The sequence below is a fragment of the Sus scrofa genome, chromosome 6 (genome assembly GCF_054392235.1).
Source record: "Sus scrofa isolate SSC_HxYL_T2T_F1_AM1 chromosome 6, Sscrofa_HxYL_maternal_Yorkshire_Landrace_v2.0, whole genome shotgun sequence".
In the NCBI taxonomy this organism is placed as follows: domain Eukaryota; kingdom Metazoa; phylum Chordata; class Mammalia; order Artiodactyla; family Suidae; genus Sus; species Sus scrofa.
Window position 1 is genome coordinate 64,618,574 of NC_139388.1, and position 24,160 is coordinate 64,642,733.

Below are 24,160 nucleotides of genomic sequence, written 5' to 3' on the forward strand. Positions count from 1 at the left end.
AATAAACAAACAACCAGAGCTTTTCCCCTAAAGCCAGGAATGTGACAAGACAGGCTTAACGCTATGTAATGTCCTATGGGCAGTATTAGCCAATTACATGAGGAATTTTAACTAATTTAACTCACCCCTGAAGCGAATTCCTCTTCCTGGTTCTTTCCATCACAACCATCTCCTAAAGCAGAAAGTAAAAGCACGTGGTCTGCCCAGCCTTCCACTTTAATAGGTCTGGGGTCCAGGCAATTGACAACTGCAACTAATTTTAAGTGTAAGTTAGCGATTTGGAAGCAATTAGAGACCTAAAAATTGGAAAGGATGAGATTAAACTATATGCACAGATGACATGATGAAATATCAGAAAACACAAAGATTCCACGGGAGAACGATGTCCGACATGTGGGTGTTCGGGTATATGTATTTGTGGGTGTGAGAGAGAGATTTTCCTGCTGGCTCTGTCTCTGGGTTTCCCTTTCGACAAAGCCTGTTGCTGTGGCATCTCCATCAGGTCCTGGTGGTACAGAAACCCTCCTTGTGCTCAGTAAAATTACCCTCCCAAGAGGGGCGATGCACATGTGAACAAGATTGTGCAATTAATCGCTCTCGATGTTTTTCGTCAGATGCAGGACCTTCGGACGGATGGCGTAGGTAGCCCTCCGTGAGTCCCAGGAGCTCTCCAAACCTATCACTCTCTGAAGTTATGTGTCCTTCTGAATCTAAGAGGTCGGGCACCAGTCCCTTCCTAAGTTAGAAGCACCTGTGGGAACAAGCCTTGGGGCCCCACACACGGACCTAGGATGCTCAATGCTCTCAAATCTGTGCCCTTAAGGAGTGGAACTGGCCAGCCCCAGCCAATGGGAAGGGAGCGTGTCAATTGCCCGGATCCCCAGAGCCTATTAAGGTGGAAGATTGGGGAGACCACTTGCGTTTCCTCCTGCTTTGGGAGATGTCTGTGGCAGGAACGAGCCAGGAAGCCTAATTCCCTTCAGGGGTGAGTGGGGTTTTTAATCCCCCCTTTCTACCTCCTATTTTTTGCACATCCTCTCACTTTCTTACAGTTACTGAGTTCTCCAGGTCCAAGGGGGCTTTGTTTTTCTTTTTCTAACTCCTCGAGGTGTCAACGTCGATTGCATATTTGAGATCTTTCTCTCTTTTTTTGGATGTAGGCCTTTTTTGGTGCTCAGGGACAAGAACTAACAGAATCCAGAGTGGGGGTGAAGCTTGAGTGGCCATTTTAAGTGTTGGTTTTCACCCACAGGGAGCTTACACGTATCCAAAGCTGTTGCAGTGAGGTGAAGGAGATAAAACTTTGAGTCCCTGCCCAATACATGATGACTTAAGGGAAGTATCCAGAGAGTTCTGAGATGGTGGGGATGAGAGTAAAAAGATGATAATAATAAAAGATAACTCAGGAGTTCCCTGGTCACTCCTTGGCTTGAGGAGTTGGCAGTGTCACTGCTGTGGCTCAGGTCTGGTCCCTGGCCCAGGAAATTTTGCATGCTGCAGATGTGTGCCAAAAATTAAAATAAAATGAAACTCAGAGAAGCAATAGTATGTTAGTACTATGTCACACACTATTACCTACCATTAGTATGTTAATAGCAGGGAGACCAAGATGAAAGCCCCTCTCCAACCAGTGACATCATTTTTTCTCTCTTCTCTCCTTCATAACACTTTTTTATACAATAAGCACAATGAGAGAAGATAAAAGATGAGTTCCCCTTGTGGCTCAGTGGGGTAAGAGTCCAACTATTATCCATGAGGATTCGGGTTCGATCCCTGGCCTCGCTCAGTGGTTTAAAGATCTGGCACTCCCATGAGCTGTGGTGTAGGTGGCAGATGCGGCTTGGATCTGGCATTGCTGTGGCTGTGGTGTAAGCTGGCAGCTGCAGCTCAGATTCGACCCCTAGCCCGGGAACTTCCATATGCCGCAAGTGCAGCTGTTTAAAAAAAAATAAGACAAAAGATGTGAAGATGGAGGATATGTAGCACATACCTTTGATTTCAGGTGCTTTTCATAAATTCCCGCTGAGTCTTTAAAATAATCATGGTATAAGCCCTGAGTAACTCTTCACTGTCGTGTACCAGGCACTCTTGTAAATGTGCTTGTGGGTGTATTTCTTTGAGAATCCACCAAGCCCATGAACACATATGATAAGATCCCAGAATCAAAGATGAGAAAAGAGGCAAAAAACCTTCTGTAATTTGCCCACCATTACCTTGCTGACACGTGGCACAGAGAATAAAACTACAAGGTGGATCTGTGTCTAAACACTGAGGCCAAATGCTGGGTGGGCCCTTGGGTTTTTCCATGAGTCAGAGAATCTTTGAGGAAAGGAGGCCATAGGATGTTTAGCACGTGGTTTACGCCACCAAACTTGGGTTAAATAAATCTGTCCTCTTGGGTGTGGTTTTCATTTTCTTATAATGTCATGTCTTCACAGGTCCCATCTTCGCTCTCTTCCCACGGGTCAGCTTTACCACGGCTGCTGAGGCCCTCGGCCTTGAGTAAAGATGTGTGACGTGACTTCTGACTCTTCCTCCTGCTCCTCCTCCTCTCCTTCCCCCTCTCCTTTCTCCACATCCTCTCCTTTCTTCTCACCTTCTTCCTCCTCCACGTTCCCTTTCAAAAACGGGGTCATGCTGTACTTGATTTATTTAAGCAAGGAGAACCTACAAAGGTTCAAGCAGCTTTTGCTGGAAGAGATCCCCAGGCCAGGCTCCATCCCCATCACATGGGACCAGGTGCAGATGGCCAGGTGGGCGGAGGTGGCTCATCTCCTGACGGAGTGCTTCCCAGGACGACTAGCTTGGGATGTGACTCATGACATCTTCTCCAAGATGAACCAGACGGAACTGTGTCTCCGGGTACAGATGGAGCTGAACGGTGAGCACAAGGTGGGGATGGGACTGAGAATTAAATACTGGACCCTCATATTGGCCATCTGCGCAAGAAAGCCGGTAGCGGAGGAGAAGGATGGTCCTGCCTCTAAAATACAAAGAGGATCATATCGTATTTTTTTAATTTTCCTCATTTTTTAAATAAATTGTATGGGAGTATAGTTGACTTACAAAGTTGTGTGAGTTTCAGGTGTACAGCCAAGTAAAACAGTTATACATACATTTTTGTTGTTGTTGTTTGTTTTTGTTTTGTCTTTTTGCCTTTTCTAGGGCTGCTCCCACGGCATATGGAGATTCCCAGGCTAGGGGTCGAATTGGAACTGTAGCCACCAGCCTACGCCAGAGCCACAGCAACGTGGAATCCAAGCCAAATCTGCAACCTACACCACAGCTCACAGCAACGATGGATCATTAACCCACTGAGCAAGGGCAGGGACCGAACCCGCAACTTCATGGTTCCTAGTCGGATTCGTTAACCACTGCGCCACGACGGGAACTCCACATACATGTTTATCCATTCCTTTTCAGATTCTTTTCCATAACAGTTATCGTACAGTATGAGTAGATTTCCTTGCGCCATACAGTAGGTCCTGTTACCTGTTTTATATGTAGTAATGTGTGTATGTCAATCCCAACCCTCTAAATTCTGTCTGTCTGTCTGTCTGTCTGTCTGTCTGTCTCTCTCTCTCTCTCTCTCTCTCTCTCTCCCCCTCTCCTTCTCCCTCTCCCTCTCCCTCCCTCTCCCTCAAACACACACACATTTCCCCTTTGGCAACCATAAATTTGGTTTCAAAATCTTTGAGTCTGTTTCTATAAGCTTACTGGCATCATTTTATTCAACTCCCTATATAAGTGATATCAAATAATGTTTGTTTTTCTTTGACTTACTTCACTTGGCATGATAATCTCTAGGTCCATCCATGTTGCTGCAAATGGCAAGATTTCATTCTTTTTGATGGCTGAATAGCATTCCATTGTATATATGTACCACGTCCTCTTTATCATCTGCCAATGGACATTGAGGTTGCTTCTTAAATGCACATACACGTATATTAAAGGGTTTATGTACTTTACATATATGTGTGTGAGTGCAGTGATTGGCTGGGATATACATGTGTTATTAATTATGTATATCAGATGTCGTCACTGCGGCAGCTCTAGTCACTGCTGTGGCATGGGTTCAGTCCCTGACCTGGGACCGTCCACATGCCATTGGTTGGACAAAAATTTTTAAAAATCACCCTTCTCAGCACATTGTACCACAGCACCATTTGCCCAGTTTCTAACGTCGCCATGGGAGGTCTAGGTGGTTTTCTTCTCCCTGAATTAAGTGGGTGAGCAAGTGCGACTCTCCAGCAGTGTGGTTGCTACTACCATAAAAGGTCCCGCCACCCATTCTGTCTCTACTGCACTCCCCCCGGTTCTGTCTCCACCGTGCTCGTGCTCTCCTTGTTCTGAGAGCCTCATAGTTCCAGTGAGACCGGCTCCTTTATTCATCTGTTCCAGACATTTTACCTAACTTGAAACCCGAGACCCTGAAGCCGAGAGATATGCAAGTGAATCTGGAGGAGGATGAATCTGGTAGGTGCCAGCCTCGTGCACACCCTGGAGGGAAGTGGGCTGAGGGTTGGAATGAGAAGCTTGGAGCCTAAGATGAGGCAGATTGTAAATTAGTCTGACTGGGGTCTCTTTCGTGAATCAGAACTTCAGAAAGAAAAAAAAAAGGCGTTGTTGTGGGTTCGCCTGAGAAGGAAGGCAAGCCACCAGCCTGCTGGATGCAGAGGATCAAGCTGCACCTTTGAGAGTCACTTCTTCCTCATTCTGTGCCATCCAGCCTTGAGCGGTCCCTCCTCTGCACAATGGCCATCTCTGCCACCAGCTGCCCTAAGCATGTTAGTTCCATCTGTTTAGCAAACATCAGCAGGGGCAGGAGGCAGGGTGCAGAATGCTTAGTTTCTCATTTTTGCCAATGCTAGTCCTGGAGCTGACGCCCTGGAATGAACTGAGGCTGTGAATACCTCAGTGAATGAAATGGTAAAATGCTCTGGCTGGAGGACACTGACTCCTGCACTGACCAGACAGTGTGATGGTTGGGCCAGCCTCCATCCAGTGGAACAGACCAGCATGGGAAGGGGTGGTCCACCCAAGAACAGCTGGAGGGCTGTTGCCAGACTAGCAATGGTCGGTGGGTGGGCAAATATGGCAGGTATCTTCATCCATACCTCCTTCCCTTGCTCCACTCTCCTCAACCATAAAAAGTAGAATTCTAGAAAGAAGCCAAGTTAGGTCCGTGTGAAAACAGCCTTCTTGGTGGGGTTGTGTAAAGAGATGAGCTCAGAAGGAACCCAAGGCCAAAGGAAAAACATTTTAATCATCCATGGAAACACACAGGGAATGGACTATGGGGTCACCCGTTCTAGGCTTTACCAAGCCCAATTTCACTCCCTCAACCAACCCTGGAGGGCTGGTAGTTTTAACTCTACGGGCTGTGCTGGAATCCTGTATACTCAAATTTAGAGACAGCAAGACCAAGGAGCAAAGGTCCCATGACTTAAGGCCATAACGCTAATAAGAAGGTAGATCTCAGACTTGGGTTAAGCTTCCTTCAACCTGTCAGCCAGGACTACGGCTGGAACCAGACATCCGTTCTAATTTGCAACATTTCTAGGCGAGGTGAGGGGAGAAAGAGAATCACCAACTGAGATAAAAGTTTGTGACAGATCCTGTTAACTCCCTATGCCCCATCTAATGCTACCTCCTCCTGAGCGAATGGAATCCTATTTTATTGAGAACTAAAAGTGTGTCCAGCCTTACGAAAAAGAAAGACGTTTTCCCCCAGCTTCCCTTGATGTTGGGGTGATTACTGTGACTGCTCTGGGCTATGAGACATATATAGACAGGTCCTGTGTATTTCTGTCTGTATGAATAAAAGCAGACAGGAGCTGTAGGCATATTCCTTCTGCCCACAGAGGATACACATAACATAGAAAAAGCTACTCCAGCCATCTTCTGAGAGTTAAGAAATAGGAAGAAAGACCTACTAGAATTATGATACTGATAGAAGCTCTGGGGTCACTGGGCTAATTTCGACAGCTTTGCAACCCTCCCCTCCCCCGCCACCATCTCCTAGGTGAAAATCTGATCTTGCTTAGTTTATGCCACTTGAAGTTGTTGGCAAGTTCCTTGCAGCTTCTCAATTAATGTAGTGCTGTCAGAAAAAGCACTTGACCGATGCCCATGTGTCCTGGGCTGGATATAGACACCAGGGCTTATCTTCGGTTGTTCTTTTAGTTCCCAAAACCACGACTGTCACAACCCGACTTTCTCCCGTCTGACTTTACCTATTCATCCAGGTAAAATACAGGAGTACAAACGACGTGTGATGGATGAGTATTCAACCCTGCTGGACAGGACGACTTGGCCGGGGAACCACACGGACTTCTTTTATCAAGACGTCTGCAGGGAGGAGACATTCCTACCCTGTCTCCTTCTTCCCAGAAGACCTCAAGGCAGACAGCCTAAGACCGTGGTCCTTCGAGGGGTCGCCGGGATTGGGAAGACAAGCCAGGCCAAAATGGTGATGTCAGCATGGGCGAAAAACAGGTTCTACCCCCACAAGCTCTGGTTCGCTTTCTACATCCATTGCCAGGACTCAGACCAGGTGGATGAGCAGAGCTTCTGCGAGCTGATTGCACGTAAGTTGTCTGGGACCCAGGCTCTGGCATCTAAAATCCTATCCAAGCCAGACCAACTTCTGCTGCTCTTGGACGGCTTCGAGGACCTCACGTGGACCCTCACGGATAGACCCGAGGACCTGAGTGAAGACTGGAACCGGAAGTTGCCTTGGTCTGTCCTCCTGACCAGTTTGCTGAGCAAAAGGATGCTTCCTGAGGCCACGCTCCTGATCTTCCTGAGGTTCCCCTTTTGGAAGAACGTGAGTCCCTTTCTGAAATGCCCCTCCGTGATCACCCTGACGGGGTTTAGCGTGCCTGAGAGAACCAGGTATTTCAGGACGTACTTCGGAAATGAGAATGAAGCCGAGGAAGCCTTGGGTTTTGTCATGGGAAACACGATTCTCTTTTCCATGTGCCAGGTCCCCGTGATCTGCTGGCTGGTGTGTTATTGTCTGAAGCAGCAGATGGGGAGAGGGGCCAATCTCCCACAGACCTATCCAAACGCCACCGCTGTCTTCGTCCACTATCTTTCTGGCTTGTTTCCAACCAAGGCCAAACATCTTTCCCAAAAGACCCACCAAGAACAGCTGAAAGGCCTGTGCTCCTTGGCCGCAGAGGGTATGTGGGAAAGGAGATGGGTGTTTAATAAGACACACCTCAAGCTGGCCAGGCTGGATGAAACGGACGTTGCTACTTTCCTCAGCCTGAGCATCTTTCGAAGGGTGGCGGGCAAGGAGGACCTTTACGCCTTCACCCTCTTGACCTTCCAGGAATTTTTTGCTGCCTTGTTGTATGTTCTCTGCTTCCCGAAAAGACTCAGGAACTTCCACGCTTTGGACCAGTTTTACATCCTACGCCTGATAGCGCATCCCAGGAGAAAGAGAAACCATCTCGCCCAGATGGCGCTTTTCTTATTTGGCCTTTTCAACGAAACATGTACCCTCGCCGTGGAGCAGCGGTTCGGATGCAAAGTGTCCTGGGGTAATAAGAAGAAATTGCTGAAAACGGCATCTTTGCCCCACGAGAGTGACCCGCCTACCCTACACCACGGGGTCCCGCAGCTATTCAACTGTCTGCACGAAATCCAGGAGGAGGCCTTTGTGAGTCAGACCCTGAGCGACTGTCGCAGAGCCGTTTTGGTCGTCAACAGGAACAAAGACATGCAGGTGTCTGCCTTTTGCCTGAAGCGCTGTCGACGTTTGCAGGCGTTAGAACTGACCGTTAACCTGATTGTCACCAAAGCAGGCCAGTTCTACACAGACTCCCCTCCTTGCTCTGAGTAAGTGCTGAAATCGCTGCTCTGGTGGATTCAAGGTTCAACTGGGCACTTGACCTCCCATCTCCCAGGATCTCGGGTGACCAGCTGTCCTAAGGGGAATCCCTTGCACCTGAGACTTTGGGTCTTAAAAACAGAACAGAAACTGTTCCTGGGCTGCAGATTTCTGTGCTAAAACAGGGAGAATTCCTCCCCTCTGGGCTGCATACCCTCCCTTCCCCTATATGTGGGGACTTTGTTTCATCTGTCACCCCTAATTCTGCATATCATAAGCCTGTTTGTCTCCAGGGAAGTGCTATCCAACAGAGCTTTCCGTGATGGGGAAGAATAAAGGAGGAAATCCAAGGTGTTCCCACAGCCAAACTGCTCTACATATTGAGTTAGCGCTTGACTTGGGATTTTGTCCATCCCAACCCCCCCCCAAAAAATAATAATACTCCCTTGTTCTGCTCCTATATTTTTTGTCTTTTTTTGTCTTTTTAGGGCCACACCCACAGCATATGGAGGTTCCTGGGCTAGGGGTCAAATCGTAGCTGTAGAGGCCAGCCTACACCACAGCCACAGCAATGCCAGATCCGAGCCACGTCTGCGACTTACACCACAGCTCACAGCAACACCAGATCCTTAACCCACTGAGCGAGGCCAGGGATCGAACCCGCAATCTCGTGGTTCCTCATCTGATTCATTTCCGCTGCCCCACAATGAGAACTCCTGGGTTTTTTATTTTTGTTTTTGTTTTTGTTTTTTTCTTTTCTTTTTAGTAACAATTTCATAAGCACAGAGAAGGAATATGGTCTATACCTTGCATTCTAACTTCTAGCCCCATGTAAATCATAAGGGATTAAAAAATAATTCCCTAGAATTCCCTGGTACCCTAGCAGCTAAGGATCTAGTGTTGCACTGCTGTGGCTCAGGTCGCTGCCATGGCATGTGTTTGATCCCTGGCGCAGGAACTTCTGCATGCAGTAAGTGCAGCCAACCTTACTTCCTAAATCGAGGGAAAATATACGTGAGGCCATGAATCTTACTGGCGTGAAATGAGAACTCTTGTGACAGTTCTGCTGGGCATTTTTTTTAAATGAGGGCATCTTACATGAGTCATAAAGGGGTCTGTGTTCATACCCCATCCCTAGTTTTGCTGGTAGGTTTGCTCGAGCCTCATCTCTAACGACGAGCCATTTTCTCTTCTCTCCCTTCTGTGCCCCCAGATCAGAAGGCCATGAAAGGAGTTCCCTCTGGTGGCAAGATTTCTGCTCCATCTTCAAGACCCTTGAGAACTTGGAAGTCCTGGCTGTGACACACAGCACCGTGGATGCTGACTCGTTGATGGTTCTTTCTTCAGCGCTGACACACCCACACTGTAAGCTCCAGAAGCTGATGTGAGTATAAAAGAGATCCTAGTTGGAAGGGATTTCGTGGAGACAGCCAGCTTCCCATTCGGCTTGTTTATCCCCTCTCTGCTCGTGCCAGACTTGCCAAAGTTATCCACATCCACAGGGGTGTTTGGTCCTCGTCGTAGTGAAATGGAATTGACGTCCACCATTCTGTCCAAGCTTAAGCTGACAGCACACTGACATGGCATATGGATACTGCAAAATGATGACCATGGTATATTGAATAAACATCCGTCATCGCATATAATTACCAAAAAAAAAGTTGTTTTCCTTTTGATTGAAGTGTGTCGTCTCTCAGCAGCTTTCAAATAGACCACACACGACGGTTAACTCCAGTCAGCCTGAGGAATTCCCATCCCCAGGACTTAGTTATCTTATAAGTGTAAGTCTGTACCTTTGACCACCTTCACCCAGTTCCCTCATCCCCTGCCTCTGACAGCCGTAAATCTGATCTCTTTTTCCGTGAGTTTTGCTACTTTTTTGTGTGTGTGTCTTTTTTGTCTTTTCTAGGGCTGCTCCCGTGGCATATGGAGGTTCCCAGGCCAGGGGTCAAGTCAGAGCTGTAGCTGCCAGCCTACACCAGAGCCAAAGCAACGTGGGATCTGAGCCCCATCTGCGACCTACACTACAGCTCACAGCAACATCAGATCCTCAATCCACTGAGCAAGGCCAAGGATCAAACCCGCGTCCTCATGGTTCCTAGTCGGATTTGTTAACCACTGCGCCACGACAGGAACTCCTGAGTTTTGTTACTTGTTAGATCCCACATGTAAGTGAGTTGGTTTATTTAAAAAAAAAAAAAAAAAAAAAAAAGCATGCGGGTAAAAAGATGATCAATGTCACTAAACATGAGAGAAACGCAAACCAAAACCACCATGCGATCTCTCCTCACACCTGTCGGAATGGCCACCCTCAGAAACACAAGTGATAGTAAGTGTCGGTGAGGAAGTGAAGGGAATTGGTACAACCACCGTGGAGCGCGGTACAGAGGTTCCTCAAAGACTAAGAATCTTCGTTGTCCTTACTCTCCAAACGGTCGTGTGCTAACAGGCGCTTAGTATGGTTTCCTACTGCTTTCCTCTGGCGAGAGTGCTGTTATCTGATTTTTTTATCCATGCATCTGTGTCATACAGAAGTTCCTGGGCCAGGTATCCAGCCCGCGCCTCCTCTGAAGTTGGATTCTTAACCCACTGTGCCTTGGTGGGAACGCCAATCCTAACTTTTTTTAAAAGTGAGAATCAGAGACGTCAAGTGACTTTTCTGAGGTCACACAGCTGGTTGGCTTGGGGAATGCTCTCTCTCTCAGATGGTCTGGGTCTTTCCTTCTCAATCACCACACCACACTTCCCTAAGGCAGCGGCAGCAGCAGCAGCAGCAGCAGCAGGCCCCTGCATGTTATAAGCCTCACCAAAGAAGGTAAATTGGAGCTGGGTTGGGAGGCTTAAGATTTCTGTGAAGGAGGGAAGAGAGGAGGTAGCTGAGCAGTCTCTACAAAGTGAAAAATGCGTGTACACCTTGACCCAAGGGCCCCTTTTTTAAAACCACCCTAGAAAAATCCACCTTAAAAAAAAGGGGGGGGGGAGTTCCAGTCGTGGTGCAATGGTTAACGAATCCGACTAGGAACCATGAGGTTTCAGGTTCAATCCCTGCCCTTGCTCAGTGGGTTAACGATCCGGTGTTGCCATGAGCTGTGGTGTAGGTTGCAGACACGGCTCGGATCCCGCGTTGCTGTGGCTCTGGCGTAGACTGGTGGCTGCGGCTCTGATTAGACCCCTAGCCTGGGAACCTCCGTATGCCGTGGGAGTGGCCCAAAGAAATAGCAAAAAAAAAAAAAAATAGAAAAATCCACCTGCAGATTCTGAGAGAACTGGACAATAACATCACTGCAACATGAACTTCAACAGCAGAAAACAGAACAGGCCTTTATGTAGCAAGTCTCCATCTGCTAGGCTGTCTTGGGTCTAGCTTTGCATTTCAGTGCTCCTAAAACCCAACAACCGTCCTAAGAAGCAGGTTATCCCATTTCACAGATGAGGAAACTGGGACACAAGTTTACACAGCTGATATGCAACTGGAATACAGAGTTAAACTCCAGAATTACTGGTTCCAGAATCAGTTGTATGAGCTGTTGGTATATTTTGAAAATTAAGCCCTTGTCAGCCACATCGTTGGCAAGTATTTTTCCCATTCCATACATAGGCTGTCTACTCAGTTTGTTTATGGTGGCCTTTGCTGTGACAAAGCTGGGAAGCGTGACTGGATCCCTGTGTTTATGTTTGCTTTAATTCTCGTTGCTTTCGGAGACGGACCTAAGAAAACACTGGTACGATGTGAGAATATTTTGTCTAGACTCTCTTCTGGAAGTTTTGTGGTATCGTGTCTTATAGTGAAGTCTTGAAGCCATTTCGAGTTTGTTTTTGTGTATGGCATGAGGGTGTGCTCTCCTAGCTACTATCATATATTTCTTCTCTCTGTGGTTTTTAAAACCCAGAAACTCAATACTTTCCCAAAACTCCTTGAAGTAGCGCCCCTGATGTCACGTGGCCCCTGACCAGTATCTGACCTCGTCTTTCTCCCGTTATTAGTCTTGTTCTTAGTTCCCGTTTTTCATGCCTTCCTGAATATATCGAGCCCTATGCAGAGTCTCTTACAGGCATCACGTTTGTTCATTCTCATGACCGTCCCACACAGAGAATGTCATGCGCTCTCTCTTGGGGACCTGAAACTGAAGCCATGGGAGGCTGGATGACAGACATAAGATCATCCAATGAGAAGACTGAGCTGAGAAGAGAACCCAGCTTAGAGGGCTGGGCTGCACAGAAAGGGTCCTCGCATACATATGGACTAACTGAATGTAGAACCAAGGAGCAAGTGGGGAGATGCTGGTCAGAAAGCACAAACTCCCAGTTCCAGGATGAATACGTTCTGGGGGTCTGTGGCATAGCATGGCCACTGGAGTTAGCGATACTGTGTCATAGACGCACAAGCTGCTAAGAAAGTAGATTTTCAACATTTTTCACCACAAAATGGTAAGTCCGTGACCAGGACTCCTTAGCTACTGCGACAAAGGTAATGATTTTGTGAGACATGAATGTGTCAAATCGACAGGTGGACCCTTTAAACTGATACATTGTTACATGCCAATTCTATCTCAACAAAGCTAAAGGGGAGAAAAGAATTTAGACACCTTCATTGTGGTGAGAGTTTCCTGTAGGAATAGGTCCAAACTCTTGAAATTGGGTGCATCAGATCTATGAGAGGTGTGTTTTTTGCTATGTCGATTATACTCCAATAAAGCCGTTTAAGAAAGAAGAACTAATGGGCTCAGGGGACCCTGGGATAACCTAACCCTTCTTACCTCTGCAGCTTTCGGCATGTGAGTCCCCTCATGCTGAACGAAGATTTAATCAGAGTCTTGGTGGAAAATCAGCACCTGAGATCCTTGGAAATACAAGCCACGGAGGTGAGGTGCCAGGTCATGGAGTTTCTGTGCCATACCTTGAAACATCCGCGGTGTTTCCTGCAGTGTCTGAGGTAAGACCTGGGACAGCCTGAGAGAAAACCCTGGCGCTCGGATTGTCTGTTCAGTCACAAGGACTCTCTGTCTCTGGTGAAGAGGAATTCAAAGACAAGTTACATCAGGTTAAGACCGTACAACAGAAGAACCTTCATTTAACAGGTCTTTACGAACAGGCCAGCTGGCGCTGGAAACCTCACTCCACGGCGAGGCAGCTGTCTGACTTAGCAAGCGTTCTCTCCCGTGACTGAATCGCATTCTTTACCTTGAAGATGGTTTGGCAAATACAGGCGAGAAGTCGTATTTCAAGGGCAGACGCCAGCCCCTGGCTCAGAATCAGAGCCTGGCAGTTCGCCCACGCCAGTGTGTCATGGCCCCAAGCATGTATCATTTTGTACTGATAACTTGCCATTCGAATGTGGGGTTTTTCGGGGAACATGGAAATCACCCCTGGAGTCACTCGGGGGAATAACAAGGATGGGAGGTGGTAGGTGGGGTCCACGCGACTCTGTGAGCACCCCTTTCCCCAGCAGCTAGGGTTCAGTGTTTTTGTGTGGCTTCTGTAGGTTGGAAGATTGCCCTTTCTCCCCTAAAAATTGGGCCGATCTTGCGAGGAATCTCAAAAGTAACATTCACTTGAAGACTCTGATGCTGAGACGTAGCTCCCTGGAGAAGGGTGAGCCATGTCACCACCTGGCAGTGGCCCAACTGGAGAGGCTGGCGTAAGTCTTCCTGTGCATGTCTTGCTGCGGCTCATTCATTTGGTAGACTGAGCATTTCTAGGAGAAAAATAAGAACGGGGGGAATCATGTGTAATGGAACAAAATGAAGTCTTGTGGTTGTGAATGACATGGATAGGACAATGAAGGGTTGATCCAGGGTGGACAGAGGGACAGAGAGAGAGGGACAGACAGAGGGGGACAGAGGGGAACAGAGCGGGGGAGAGGGGGACAGAGCCAGAGGGGGAGACAGACAGAGAGGGAGACAGACAGAGAGGGAGACAGACAGAGAGGAGACAGACAGAGAGGGAGACAGACAGAGAGGCAGACAGACAGAGAGGCAGACAGAGAAACAGACAGAGAGGGAGACAGAGACATAAACAAAGAGACATCCACATAGAAGTTCATATTTCCCCTGAAGATCCCAGAATATATCATTATAAGTAGCCTGGCTTATCCATGCTCCAGTTTGTGAGAGGGACCCTCACCAGCACAATCCTCCTTCCTCACCGACCACATTAATTCCCAAGCCCGTGACCCCCACCCCAGCCCCACCCCAAATAACCATCTGGAATCAGGTGGACCAGGCTCCTTACTCTACTATACATGGATCCTTAAACAGATCACAGTTTTGTACTGTGTAGACTTGTACAGAAATGGCCTCATCTAGCAGGTGTTCTTGTTCCAATCAACCAGCGTGAGTATTCATCTGGGTTTAGTTGCTTCTGTAGCCCATTCTTCTTCAGGGCTGGATGATAACATCTGTATGAATGTGCAACAGTGTAGCTGTCCATGTTGCCTGCTGCTGAGGCTTGGGCTGCTTTTACACACACGAACACACACACACATGTGCACACACACATGCACACACGGAACATTCTGGCAGAATTGCTATGTTGTGGAGAGCATTTATTGTCGGTTCTACTAGGCTTGTTCCCAGAGCATTGGTACCCATGGGCAGTCCCACAAGTTGTGTGTCTGAAAGTTCCCCCAACTCCACTATTTTTAATGTCACTATTCTTTTTTTTTTCTTTCTCTTTTTATAGTTGGATCTGCAGCATATGTAGGTTCCCAGGCTAGGGGTCAAATCAGAGCTGTGGCCGCTAGACGACACCACAGCCACTGCAACACCAGATCTGAGCTGCATCTGTGACCTACACCACAGCTCACAGCAACACTGGATCCCTAACACCCTGCGTGAGGCCAGGGACCAAACCCGCATCCTCATGGATCCTGTGTCAGGTTCTTAACCCACTGAGACACAATGGGAATGCCACAGTCACTCTTCTTGCTACTGCTTTTGCCAATATGTTGAGCAGGAAAGGACACACTATTGTTTGTTTGGGACCCGATACCATTTTATTATTTTTAACTGAAGTACAAGTGACTTAAAATATTAGTTTCATGTGTGTGACCCCAGTGAGCTGATATTTTTCTGCAGTACAAAATGCTCGTGATAAGTCTAGTTACCATCTGTCACCAAAGCTATTGCAATATGAGATATTTTACTGTTTGCATTTGTGCTTCCTTCACTGCTAACGAAAAAGTTTTCATAATATTCTTAGACATCTTAGTTTTTCTAATACGGGAGCCTGCTCGTGCCTTTGATGCATCTTTCTATTTTTCTTTCACTTGTGAGATGATGTCTCTCCTCATGTCACCTCCATATCTGTCACTCGCTTTTTATTTTATTGGAGTAAAGGTGAGTTACAATGTTAGGTTAGTTTCAGGTGTACAGCAAGGTGACTCAGTGAGGTACTCCATTTACTCTTTAGTCGCTGCTGGTCCCTTTCTCTTCCCTCTTTGCCCCGCTAGGTAATTGTTTTCTTGATCCCAGTCTCTTATCACACCAGGTTGCTCTCCTCTCCTTTAAATCTGGGAAGCCCTGTGAGGTGGTAACAGAAGCAGGATGCGGGGTTTGCATCTAGAAGGAAAGCCCAGATGGAAATCTTTCTTTCTCAGCATGAGATGAAGAAAACTCAGTCATGGGCATGAATTCAATTGCATCCTGTCTGTTTGTGGCTTCCGGCAGGTTGGAGAATTGTGACCTCACATTGCTTTCCTGTAAAAGTCTTATCTATTCGCTGGAGAGTAACAAGAATCTGACCCATCTCAGCTTGGCCAAAAATTCCTTGAAGGATGATGGGGCAAAGCAGCTTTGGGATGCCTTGCAACACACTCGACATCCTCTGCAGAGGCTGGTGTAAGTTCTCAAATGTCCTCTTCTTGGGACTCCCTGGAGTGGAACCGGGCGATGGAGAGAAGCCACAATACCTATGCTTGCTTGTGCAGCATGTTTACTGCATGCCTGCTATCGAGGAGGAATGGGACCGATGCTGGAAGAAATCATAATAAAGAGGAGGGTGGCGATGATCTCAGCTTTGGGGGCAAATTATCTAGGGGTAGAATCCTCAGATGGAGAGCCGAGGTACCCAGGAACAAACTCACAGAGGCATTGCAGGAATTTGTTTAATGTTGTATTACAGTAAAGTTGATTTACAATGTTTTGCCAATTTCTGCTGTACAGCAAAATGACCCATCTCATACATGTGTGTGTGTGTTACACACATATATATATCCCTTCTTATATTGTCTTCCATCCTGTTCTATCCCAAGAGACTAGATACAGTTCCCTGTGCTATGCAGTAGGACCTCATTGCTTATCCACTCTAAATGCAATAGTTTGCATCTACTAATTCCAAACTACCATCCCACTCTCTCCCACCTCTCCCACCTCTCCATTGGCAACTACAAGTCTGTTCTCTATGTCTGTGAGTCTGTGTCTGTTTTATAGATAGGTTCATTTGTATCATATTTTAGATTCCACATATGAGTGATATCATAGGGTGTTTGTCTTTCTCTTTCTGACTTACTTCACTTAGTATGAGAGTCTCTAGTTCCATCCATGTTGCTGCAAATGGCATTGTTTTGTTCATTTTGTGGCTGAGTAGTATTCCATGCGTATATGTACCACATCTTCCTAATCCATTCATCCACTGATGGACATTTAGGTTGTTTCCATGTCTTGGCCATTGTGAATAGTGCTGTGATGAACATAGGGGTGCATGTATTTTTTCAATGAAAATTTTGTTCAGATATATGCCCAGGAGTGGGATTGCTGGGTCAGAGGGTAGTTCTATATTTAGTTAACTGAGCTACCTCCATACTGTTCTCCATAGTGGTTGTACCAATTTACATTCCCACCAACAGGGAAGGAGGGTTCCCTTTTCTCCACCCTCTCTCCAGCATTTGTTATTTCTGGACTTATTAATGGTGGCCATTCTGACCAGTACTGGTGTGAGGTGGGACTTCATTGTAATTTTGATTTATTGCAGGATACTTTAGATGTCAGAGATACAGACACCTTTTCATCACTGCAAGAACTCTTCACTGAGGCAATTCCATTTGAACAGCAGATTGTGTCACATTCCTTTCATTGTGCCCTATCTTGGTAAAGCTATGTTCTAAGCAGTTGCTGGCATGAGAGCAACTGCATTGAAAAATTTACTGAAGAACAGGGGTGATGTGGAAAAATTGAGATGGTATAGATGGCATAAATGGACAAAGTTTGGGAAACTCTGATATAATGTGTTCCCCTAACTCCTAGATGTTGGGAGTGAGCGTTATTTATGCCTTTGAGATAAGAATAACATAATGTGACCTGACTTTGCATTTAGAAGTAGGGCATGTAGCTAATTCAACAATGAGGACAAAGGTACACACTAAATGATATCCTGTTGGTGTTTATCTCACTCTATCATGAAATTTTTAAACAATTTCCCTTAAGTGTCAGGGTGCTTTAGCTGTTATCAACAGAAAATAAACTCAGACTGCCTTAAACAATAAAGAAATATGCTGGCTTATAAAACCAGAAATGCCAAAGTGACACACAATCCCCCCTGAACCCACTGATGCTTTCAGCATTCCCAAGAGAAGCAGGAAATGGAGCAGCTACTATGGAAAACAGTCTGGTAGCTCCTCAAAAGGTTAAGCAGAGATGTAACCTAAGTTAGCTATTCCACACTTAGATCTATCGAAGAGAAATGCAAACAAAATCTGCACCCAAAAAAATTGCACACAAGTATTCATAGCAGAGTTTTTTGTAACAGCCAGAAAATGGAAAACAGCCCAAGTGTCCAAAAGCTGATGAATGAATGGTTAAAGAAGCTGTGGACTGTCCACATGGTGGACTATTACTTAACCATAAAAAGGAATGAAGTGTATATTAATACATGCTATGGTCTAGATGGATCTTGAAAATACTACGCTAAATGAAAGCAGCCAACCATAAAAGCCTACATATAGCATGATTCCACTTATATTAAATGTCCAGAATAGGCAAATCCACAGAAAGAGAATGCTGATTAGTGGTTGCTTGGGGTGGGGTGGGATGTGGGGAGAAATGAAGAATAATTGCTAAAAAGTTCAGCCTTTTCCTTTCGGGGGCAATGAAAATGTTCTAAAATTGTGGTAAATGTACAACTTTGTAAATACACTAAAAACTAGTGGTTCATACACTTTAAATGAGTGAACTTTATGGCATGTTAATTAGAGCTCAATAAAGCTGTTATACCAAAAAAAAAAAAAAAAGGCAAGAGTGCTTTGGTTGTTTTATGCCTGGATTTGTTTTTTGTTTTGTTTTGTTTCATTTGCAGGCTGAGAAATTGTGCCCTGACCTCTGATTGCTGTCAGAATATGGCTTCTGCTCTCAATAAGAACAAAACCTTGAGAAGTCTGGACCTTGGCTTTAACAGCCTGAAGGACGATGGAGTTATCATGCTCTGTCAGCCCCTGATGGACCCTGACTCTGGCTTACAGGTTCTAGAGTAAGTTGTCCCCCTTTCCTTCCTGGAGACCAAGGGTCTGTAAAATTCTCAGGGTGGAATATATGAGCATGCTTTTCATTTCTAATATTTTCCTTCCATTTGGTTGGGCTTGGAAGTTTCAGAGCAGTGGTTCTCAAAGTGCCATCCTTGGACTAGGAACTTCTTCATGTGGAAAGGTGTTGGAAAGGCAATTCTTGCATCATTTATCTTTCTGTGTCTGGTTTACTCACTGAGCACAATGCCCTCAAGGTCCATCCATGTTGCTGAGAATGGCATTATTTCATTATTTTTCACGGCTGAGTAATATTCCATTATATATATATATATCACATCTTCTTTATCCATTCTTCTGCTGATGAACACTTAGGTTTCATCCATATCCTGGCTGTTGTAAATAGTGCTGCAGTGAACATTGGAGTACAAATATCTCTTCAATACCCTGGTTTCAATTTCTTTGGGTCCATACCCAGAAGTGGGGTTGCTGGATCACATGGTGCCCTGAGGGTCCCCCCCCCGGCATCCTCCCCTCAACTCCTCAGTCTATGATGCTTCACAGACACTTCCAGGTGATCCCCATGTATGCCAGAGTTTAAGGACAATTGTTCTAGGCAAAATCTTCTCTTCAGTGAAAGATTTTAAAAAGCTTGTTAGTTTTAGACTCATACCTGAGATGGCGAGTCTTCTGAAATCATTGCTAATGCTTAGAGATTCATTTTATATTGTTTTTCCTTCTTCTATAAGGTCTCTATGCTAACATGCATACTAGCCAGTGATTTGAAAAGATTCATCCTATTTTTAATGCTTTTTAGTGGTTACCCTAAATATTAGGAAAAGATGTATAAACATCTCTCTGACAACAAAGGCTGAAACTATTTTTACCTCTTTTCTAACTGCATTTTCTGCTTTCTACTGGCAAAGTTGGGGTTCTAAGTCTAGATCATTTTTTCACTCAGAAATGATAGCTTTTATTTTTTACTGAAGTATAGTTGATAATATTATATTGGTTTCAGGTGTACAGCATAGTGATTCAGTGTTTTTACAGATTATACCCCTTTAAACATTATTTCAAACATCTAACTGTTGAATTAATTGTTCCACTATTTATCAGCATGTGAGTGGTTTTCAGCTTGTGTCTGTTAAGCTGGAACAAGATGGAACATGATGAAGGATAATGTGACAAAAATAATGTGCATTTGTGTGTGTGTGTATATAACGTAAATATATATATATATATATATATGCATGACTGGGTCACTGTACTGTACAGAAGAAATTGACAGATCATTGTAAATCAACTATACTTTTAAACATTTTAAAAACAGTTTGGAGGTACCTCAGCAAATTAAATACAGAACTACCATGTGACCCAGAAATCCCACTCTTGGGCATATATGCAGAAGAAACTTTCCTTGAAACAGACACGTGCACCCACATGTTCCTTGCAGCACTATTCACAATAGCCAAGACATGGAAACAACCTAAATGTCCATCGACAGATGATTGGATTAGGAAGATGTGGTATATATATACAATGGAATAGGACTCAGCCATTAAAAAGAACAAAATAAGGCCATTTGCAGCAACATGGATGGAACTAGAGACTCTCATACTAAGTAAAGTAAGTCAGAATGAGAAAGACAAATACCATAGGATATCACTTATATTTGAAATCTAATATACAGCACAAATGAACCTTTCCACAGAAATGAAATTCATGGGCTTGGAGAACAGACTTGTGGTTGCCAAGGGGGAGGGAGTGGGATGGACTGGGAATCTGGGGTTAATAGATGCAAACTATTGCCTTTGGAATGGATAAGCAATGAGATCCTGCTGTGTAGCACTGGGAACTGTATCTAGCTGCTTGTGATGGAGCATGATAGAGGATAATGTGACAAAAAGAATATATATGTGTGTGTGACTGGGTCACCCTGCTGTGCAGTAGAAAACTGACAAAACACTGTAAACCAACTATAATAGAAAAAATAAAAATTATTATAAAAAAAGAGAGTTGGGTGATGGAAAATGATGGAGGATAATGTGAGAAAAAGAATGTGTATATATACATTTATTTATATAAATGTATATATACATGACTGGGTCACTTTGCTGTACAGCAGAAATTGATGGAACATTGTAAATCAACTATTAAAAAAAACTTTTTAAATAAAAAGGAGAGAGTTGGGGAGGAGTTCCCCAGTGGCCTAGAAGTTAAGGACTCAGCATTGTCGCTGCTGTGGTGCAGGTTCAATCCCTGGCCCAGGAACTCCCACGCGCCATGGGCATGACAAAAAAAAAAATAGAATTGATAGATCAATTCTAAAAAAAAAGTTATTATAGGATAATGGCTCTCATTTCCCATGCTATATAATATATCCTTACTGCTTATCTATTTTATACATAATGGTTTGTATCCCTTGATGTGATACCCCAAATTCGTCCCTCCCCTCTGTCCTTTCCCCTTTGGTAACTACTAGTTTTCTATATCTGTGAGTCTGTTTTTGTTTTGCAAATAAACTCTCTTGTGGCATTTTTTATATTCCACATATAAGTGATATCACATAAGTCCAGAGCATTTAAATAACATTCTGTCATAGCTGTAATTCCTAGGATTCGTCCTGATAATGGCTTTCCCATTTTTAACTGATAATTAACTACTGGAAGTGCATTGAGTTTTCACTGGAGGTCGTAATTCTTGTACTGCAGAACTTTAGTCTTGGGTTTTGTTTTTTTTTGTTTGTTTGTTTGTTTGTTTTGTCTTTTTGCTATTTCTTGGGCCGCCCCTGCGGCATATGGAGGTTCCCAGGCTAGGGGTCGAATCGGAGCCATAGCCACCGGCCTATGCCAGAGCCACAGCAACGCGGGATCCGAGCCGCGTCTGCAACCTACACCACAGCTCACGGCAACGCCGGATCGTTAACCCACTGAGCGAGGGCAGGGATTGAACCCGCAACCTCATGGTTCCTAGTCGGATTCGTTAACCACTGCACCACGACGGGAACTCCTAGTCTTGGGTTTTAAATACTGCTTTCTCTTGGGCTGAGTGAAATATATTTTCAAATATGAAATCAGTTTCCAGAGGAGCATAAATGAAAAAGAACATAAATACAAATAACAGAAATCACTTTGCTGAACAAAAGAAATTAACACCATATTGTAAATCAACTACACTTGAATTAAAAAAAAAACTATTTGGTATAATATCACTTAACATGTGGTAGAATCTAAAATCTCATAAAAAATCATTCCAGGGAACTTAATTACAGAACAGAAGCAGATCTCAAAAATCGAATGTATGGCTAGCAAATGGGAAACGTTGGGGGGGGGGCAGAGATAAATTAGGATTTGGGGGTTAACGTAGACATTGCACTATATATAAAATACAGAATCAACAAGATCTACTGTCTAGCTCAGAGAACTCTACTCAATCTTCTGTGATAACCTAAATGGGAAAATAATCTGAAAATGCATGGATAAGTATACATGTATAATTGAATCACTTTGTACACATGAAACTAACACAACAGTGTAAATCAGTACACACCAATAAAAAGACTTAAGTAAATGAACATTGGAAAAAACCTACCAGGCATGAAATGACTGGCTGTCCTTGGAGTGTGAGTCCCAGGCTGTGAACAGCTGGGCGGGCTGAGCTTTCTGATGACTCTGCCTGTTTCTCTCCCACAGGCTGGAAAACTGCCTGTTCACCTCCAGCTGCTGCGAGGCCATGGCCTCCGTGCTCCTCAGCAACCAAAGCCTGAGATACCTGGACTTGAGCAAGAATGACATTCAATGCCATGGCGTACGGTTCCTGTGCGAGACCATTCAGAAGAAGAAGGGCAAAGTCAAGGTCATTCTGTAAGTCTCTGCTGGGTTCCCTGTGTAGGAAAAACAGCCCAAGGAAAGTGCCTCCTCAAGAGTGAGATTCTGGACCCAAAATGCTGTTGGCAAATGTCACGAACACCCCTCTCCCACTTCCTGGGGACTTAATTTCCTTCACGTGGCGGACAAACCCCAACTTCTGCTTCCAGCCTGGCTTGGGGGTAATGAGCAAACTGGCCTGGATTCTGCTGTCTGCTCCTACATCATTTCTTTCCTGCACATTCTCTCTTTGTCTTAAACACTGGAGTCTGTGATCGGCACCTACCAGCTCTGGGGCTGTGAACAGCTCAGTAGACCTCTCTGAGTCTCTCTCTCCATCCTGGGCTGGCCTCCTCCTCGGTGGTGATGCTATAAGAATTGGAAGAACCTACACCTGTCAGGCACTTAGCTCAGCACCCAAGACAGTGATGGGGTGGATTCTGGGTGAAGGTTATAAGGACACCTGGAGTGTTCGCTATCTATTAATCTGTAAGAAATTATTGCAATGCTTACTAAAGCAATACTCATTTTCCTATTAGCTACAGTTCTGTAACAAAGGGTCTCAATGCTCACTAAGGCAACACACATTTATTTTCTTGTAAAATTTCTGAGGGTCAGAAGTATGCGAGCAGTTTAACTGGGTGATCCGGCTCATGGTCTTTTATGAGCTGAGCTAAGGTGCTGACAGGTGTTCGATGGCCCTAGAGGACCAGCCTCCAACTCCCCCACGTGGCTGTCAGCAGGAGGCCTCAGTTGCTCTCTGCAGCGCTGCTCCTGACGTTGCAGCTGGCTCCCTCTTGAACAAGTGATGGGAGAGGGAGGGAGGGAAGGAGAAAGGGAGCACAAGGGTCCAAAACAGCCACTGCCGTTTATTATTGAATCTTGCTTTATTCTAATGGTCACCCAGACCCACCACAGCCCCCTGAGAGAGGGGCCGTGCAAGCGTGTAACAGGAGGAAGAACCTAGCACACCTCGTGAGTGGTGGGACCAAGGTGCCTGGGCTTCATCCCTGAGCCCCTGAGAGCTGCACCAGTGGTCTCGATCTCCTGGGCTGTAAATTTCCACCCAAGAAGGCATACATACTTCCCTAGGACTGCAAGAGAACCCCAAGCCTAAGAGAACCAAAGATGCGGGTCTTCCTTCACAGGGAGAAGAAACAGAGTGATGGGGTGGATATGATGCGAAGGCTGGAGGGGCCGGTGGTGAAGAACGAAATCCTGCAGATAGTTCAGGACTGGAATTCTGAGTACTGTGCTGAGGTGGCCTGGGCGAATTGATCGGGGGACCCCCTGGATGGCCTTTTCTCCCCTAATGAAAAACTGGGAGGTGGTTGTCTCCTGCGGGCCATTCTGAGTCTGGAAGGGCTCGGTTAGTCCTGGGGAAATGGTGTAGGGCATGACCTCCAAACAGCTCCCTTGGAGATTCCGAGGGTCACGTGTCAGACATAGACGTGTCACTGCACTGGGGGCACCACGGCAGGGGGAGATCCAGCCCCCTTCTACTCCTGGCTTTGAGATGTCTGGAATGTGTCATGTTAACGTTGTCTCGGGAATCTCTGACTCACCTACGGGAGTGCTGGGGAGAATTTAAGTAAAAGTGTGCATGACTGCAATTTGAAAACATTGCAAGTGTTACTGATTTGCAAATGGACTTGTACCTCAACTGATACGAAGGAAAATGTCTGGCCTTGGAAAAGGGTCCAGGGAAGATGACACAGCCAGTAAAAGAAAATGGAAGTCACCTCTTATGGAAGAAACTCATTGGTTTATTTGTTAGAGTTGATTTACAGTGTTGTGCTCACCTCTGCTGCACAGCATAGTGACCCAGTCGCACATATGTACACATTCTTTTTCTTCTATCTTCTATCATATTCTGTTGCAAGCGAAGACCTCACTGCTTATCCATTCTATTCTTTTTTGGCCACCTCATGGCATATGGAGTTCCTCAGCCAGGGATCAGATCCAAGCCACAGTTGAGACCTAAGCCAAAGCTGTATCCAT

At 45.4% G+C, this 24,160-nt stretch overlaps 2 protein-coding genes across 4 annotated transcripts in view; one reads left to right on the top strand and one right to left on the bottom strand.

Annotated features, from left to right (window-relative positions):
- NLRP13 (NLR family pyrin domain containing 13) overlaps positions 1–24,160 on the bottom strand; it is a 107,802-nt gene that overhangs the window by 75,737 nt on the left and 7,905 nt on the right. Inside the window, exons 1-2 of one of the 3 annotated variants that reach the window (XM_084962185.1) lie at positions 12,598–13,014; positions 1,991–2,983 (exon numbers count right to left, since the gene is read on the bottom strand). The exons of 1 other annotated variant lie outside the window; for it this stretch is intronic. The gene's annotated coding sequence lies outside the window, so the exon portion shown is untranslated. Of the gene's footprint in view, positions 1–1,990; positions 2,984–12,597; positions 13,015–24,160 lie in introns of those variants that run through there. One more of the 3 variants, XM_084962183.1, reaches the window with a different exon arrangement.
- NLRP8 (NLR family pyrin domain containing 8) lies at positions 2,599–23,465 on the top strand (the record flags this gene model as incomplete). Its single annotated transcript, XM_084959109.1, has 10 exons — positions 2,599–2,881; positions 4,402–4,476; positions 6,249–7,849; positions 9,046–9,224; positions 12,606–12,773; positions 13,323–13,478; positions 15,508–15,678; positions 18,131–18,301; positions 21,986–22,156; positions 23,308–23,465. Coding segments are annotated over 10 exons (3,105 nt in total), but the record flags the coding sequence as incomplete, so codon positions are not given.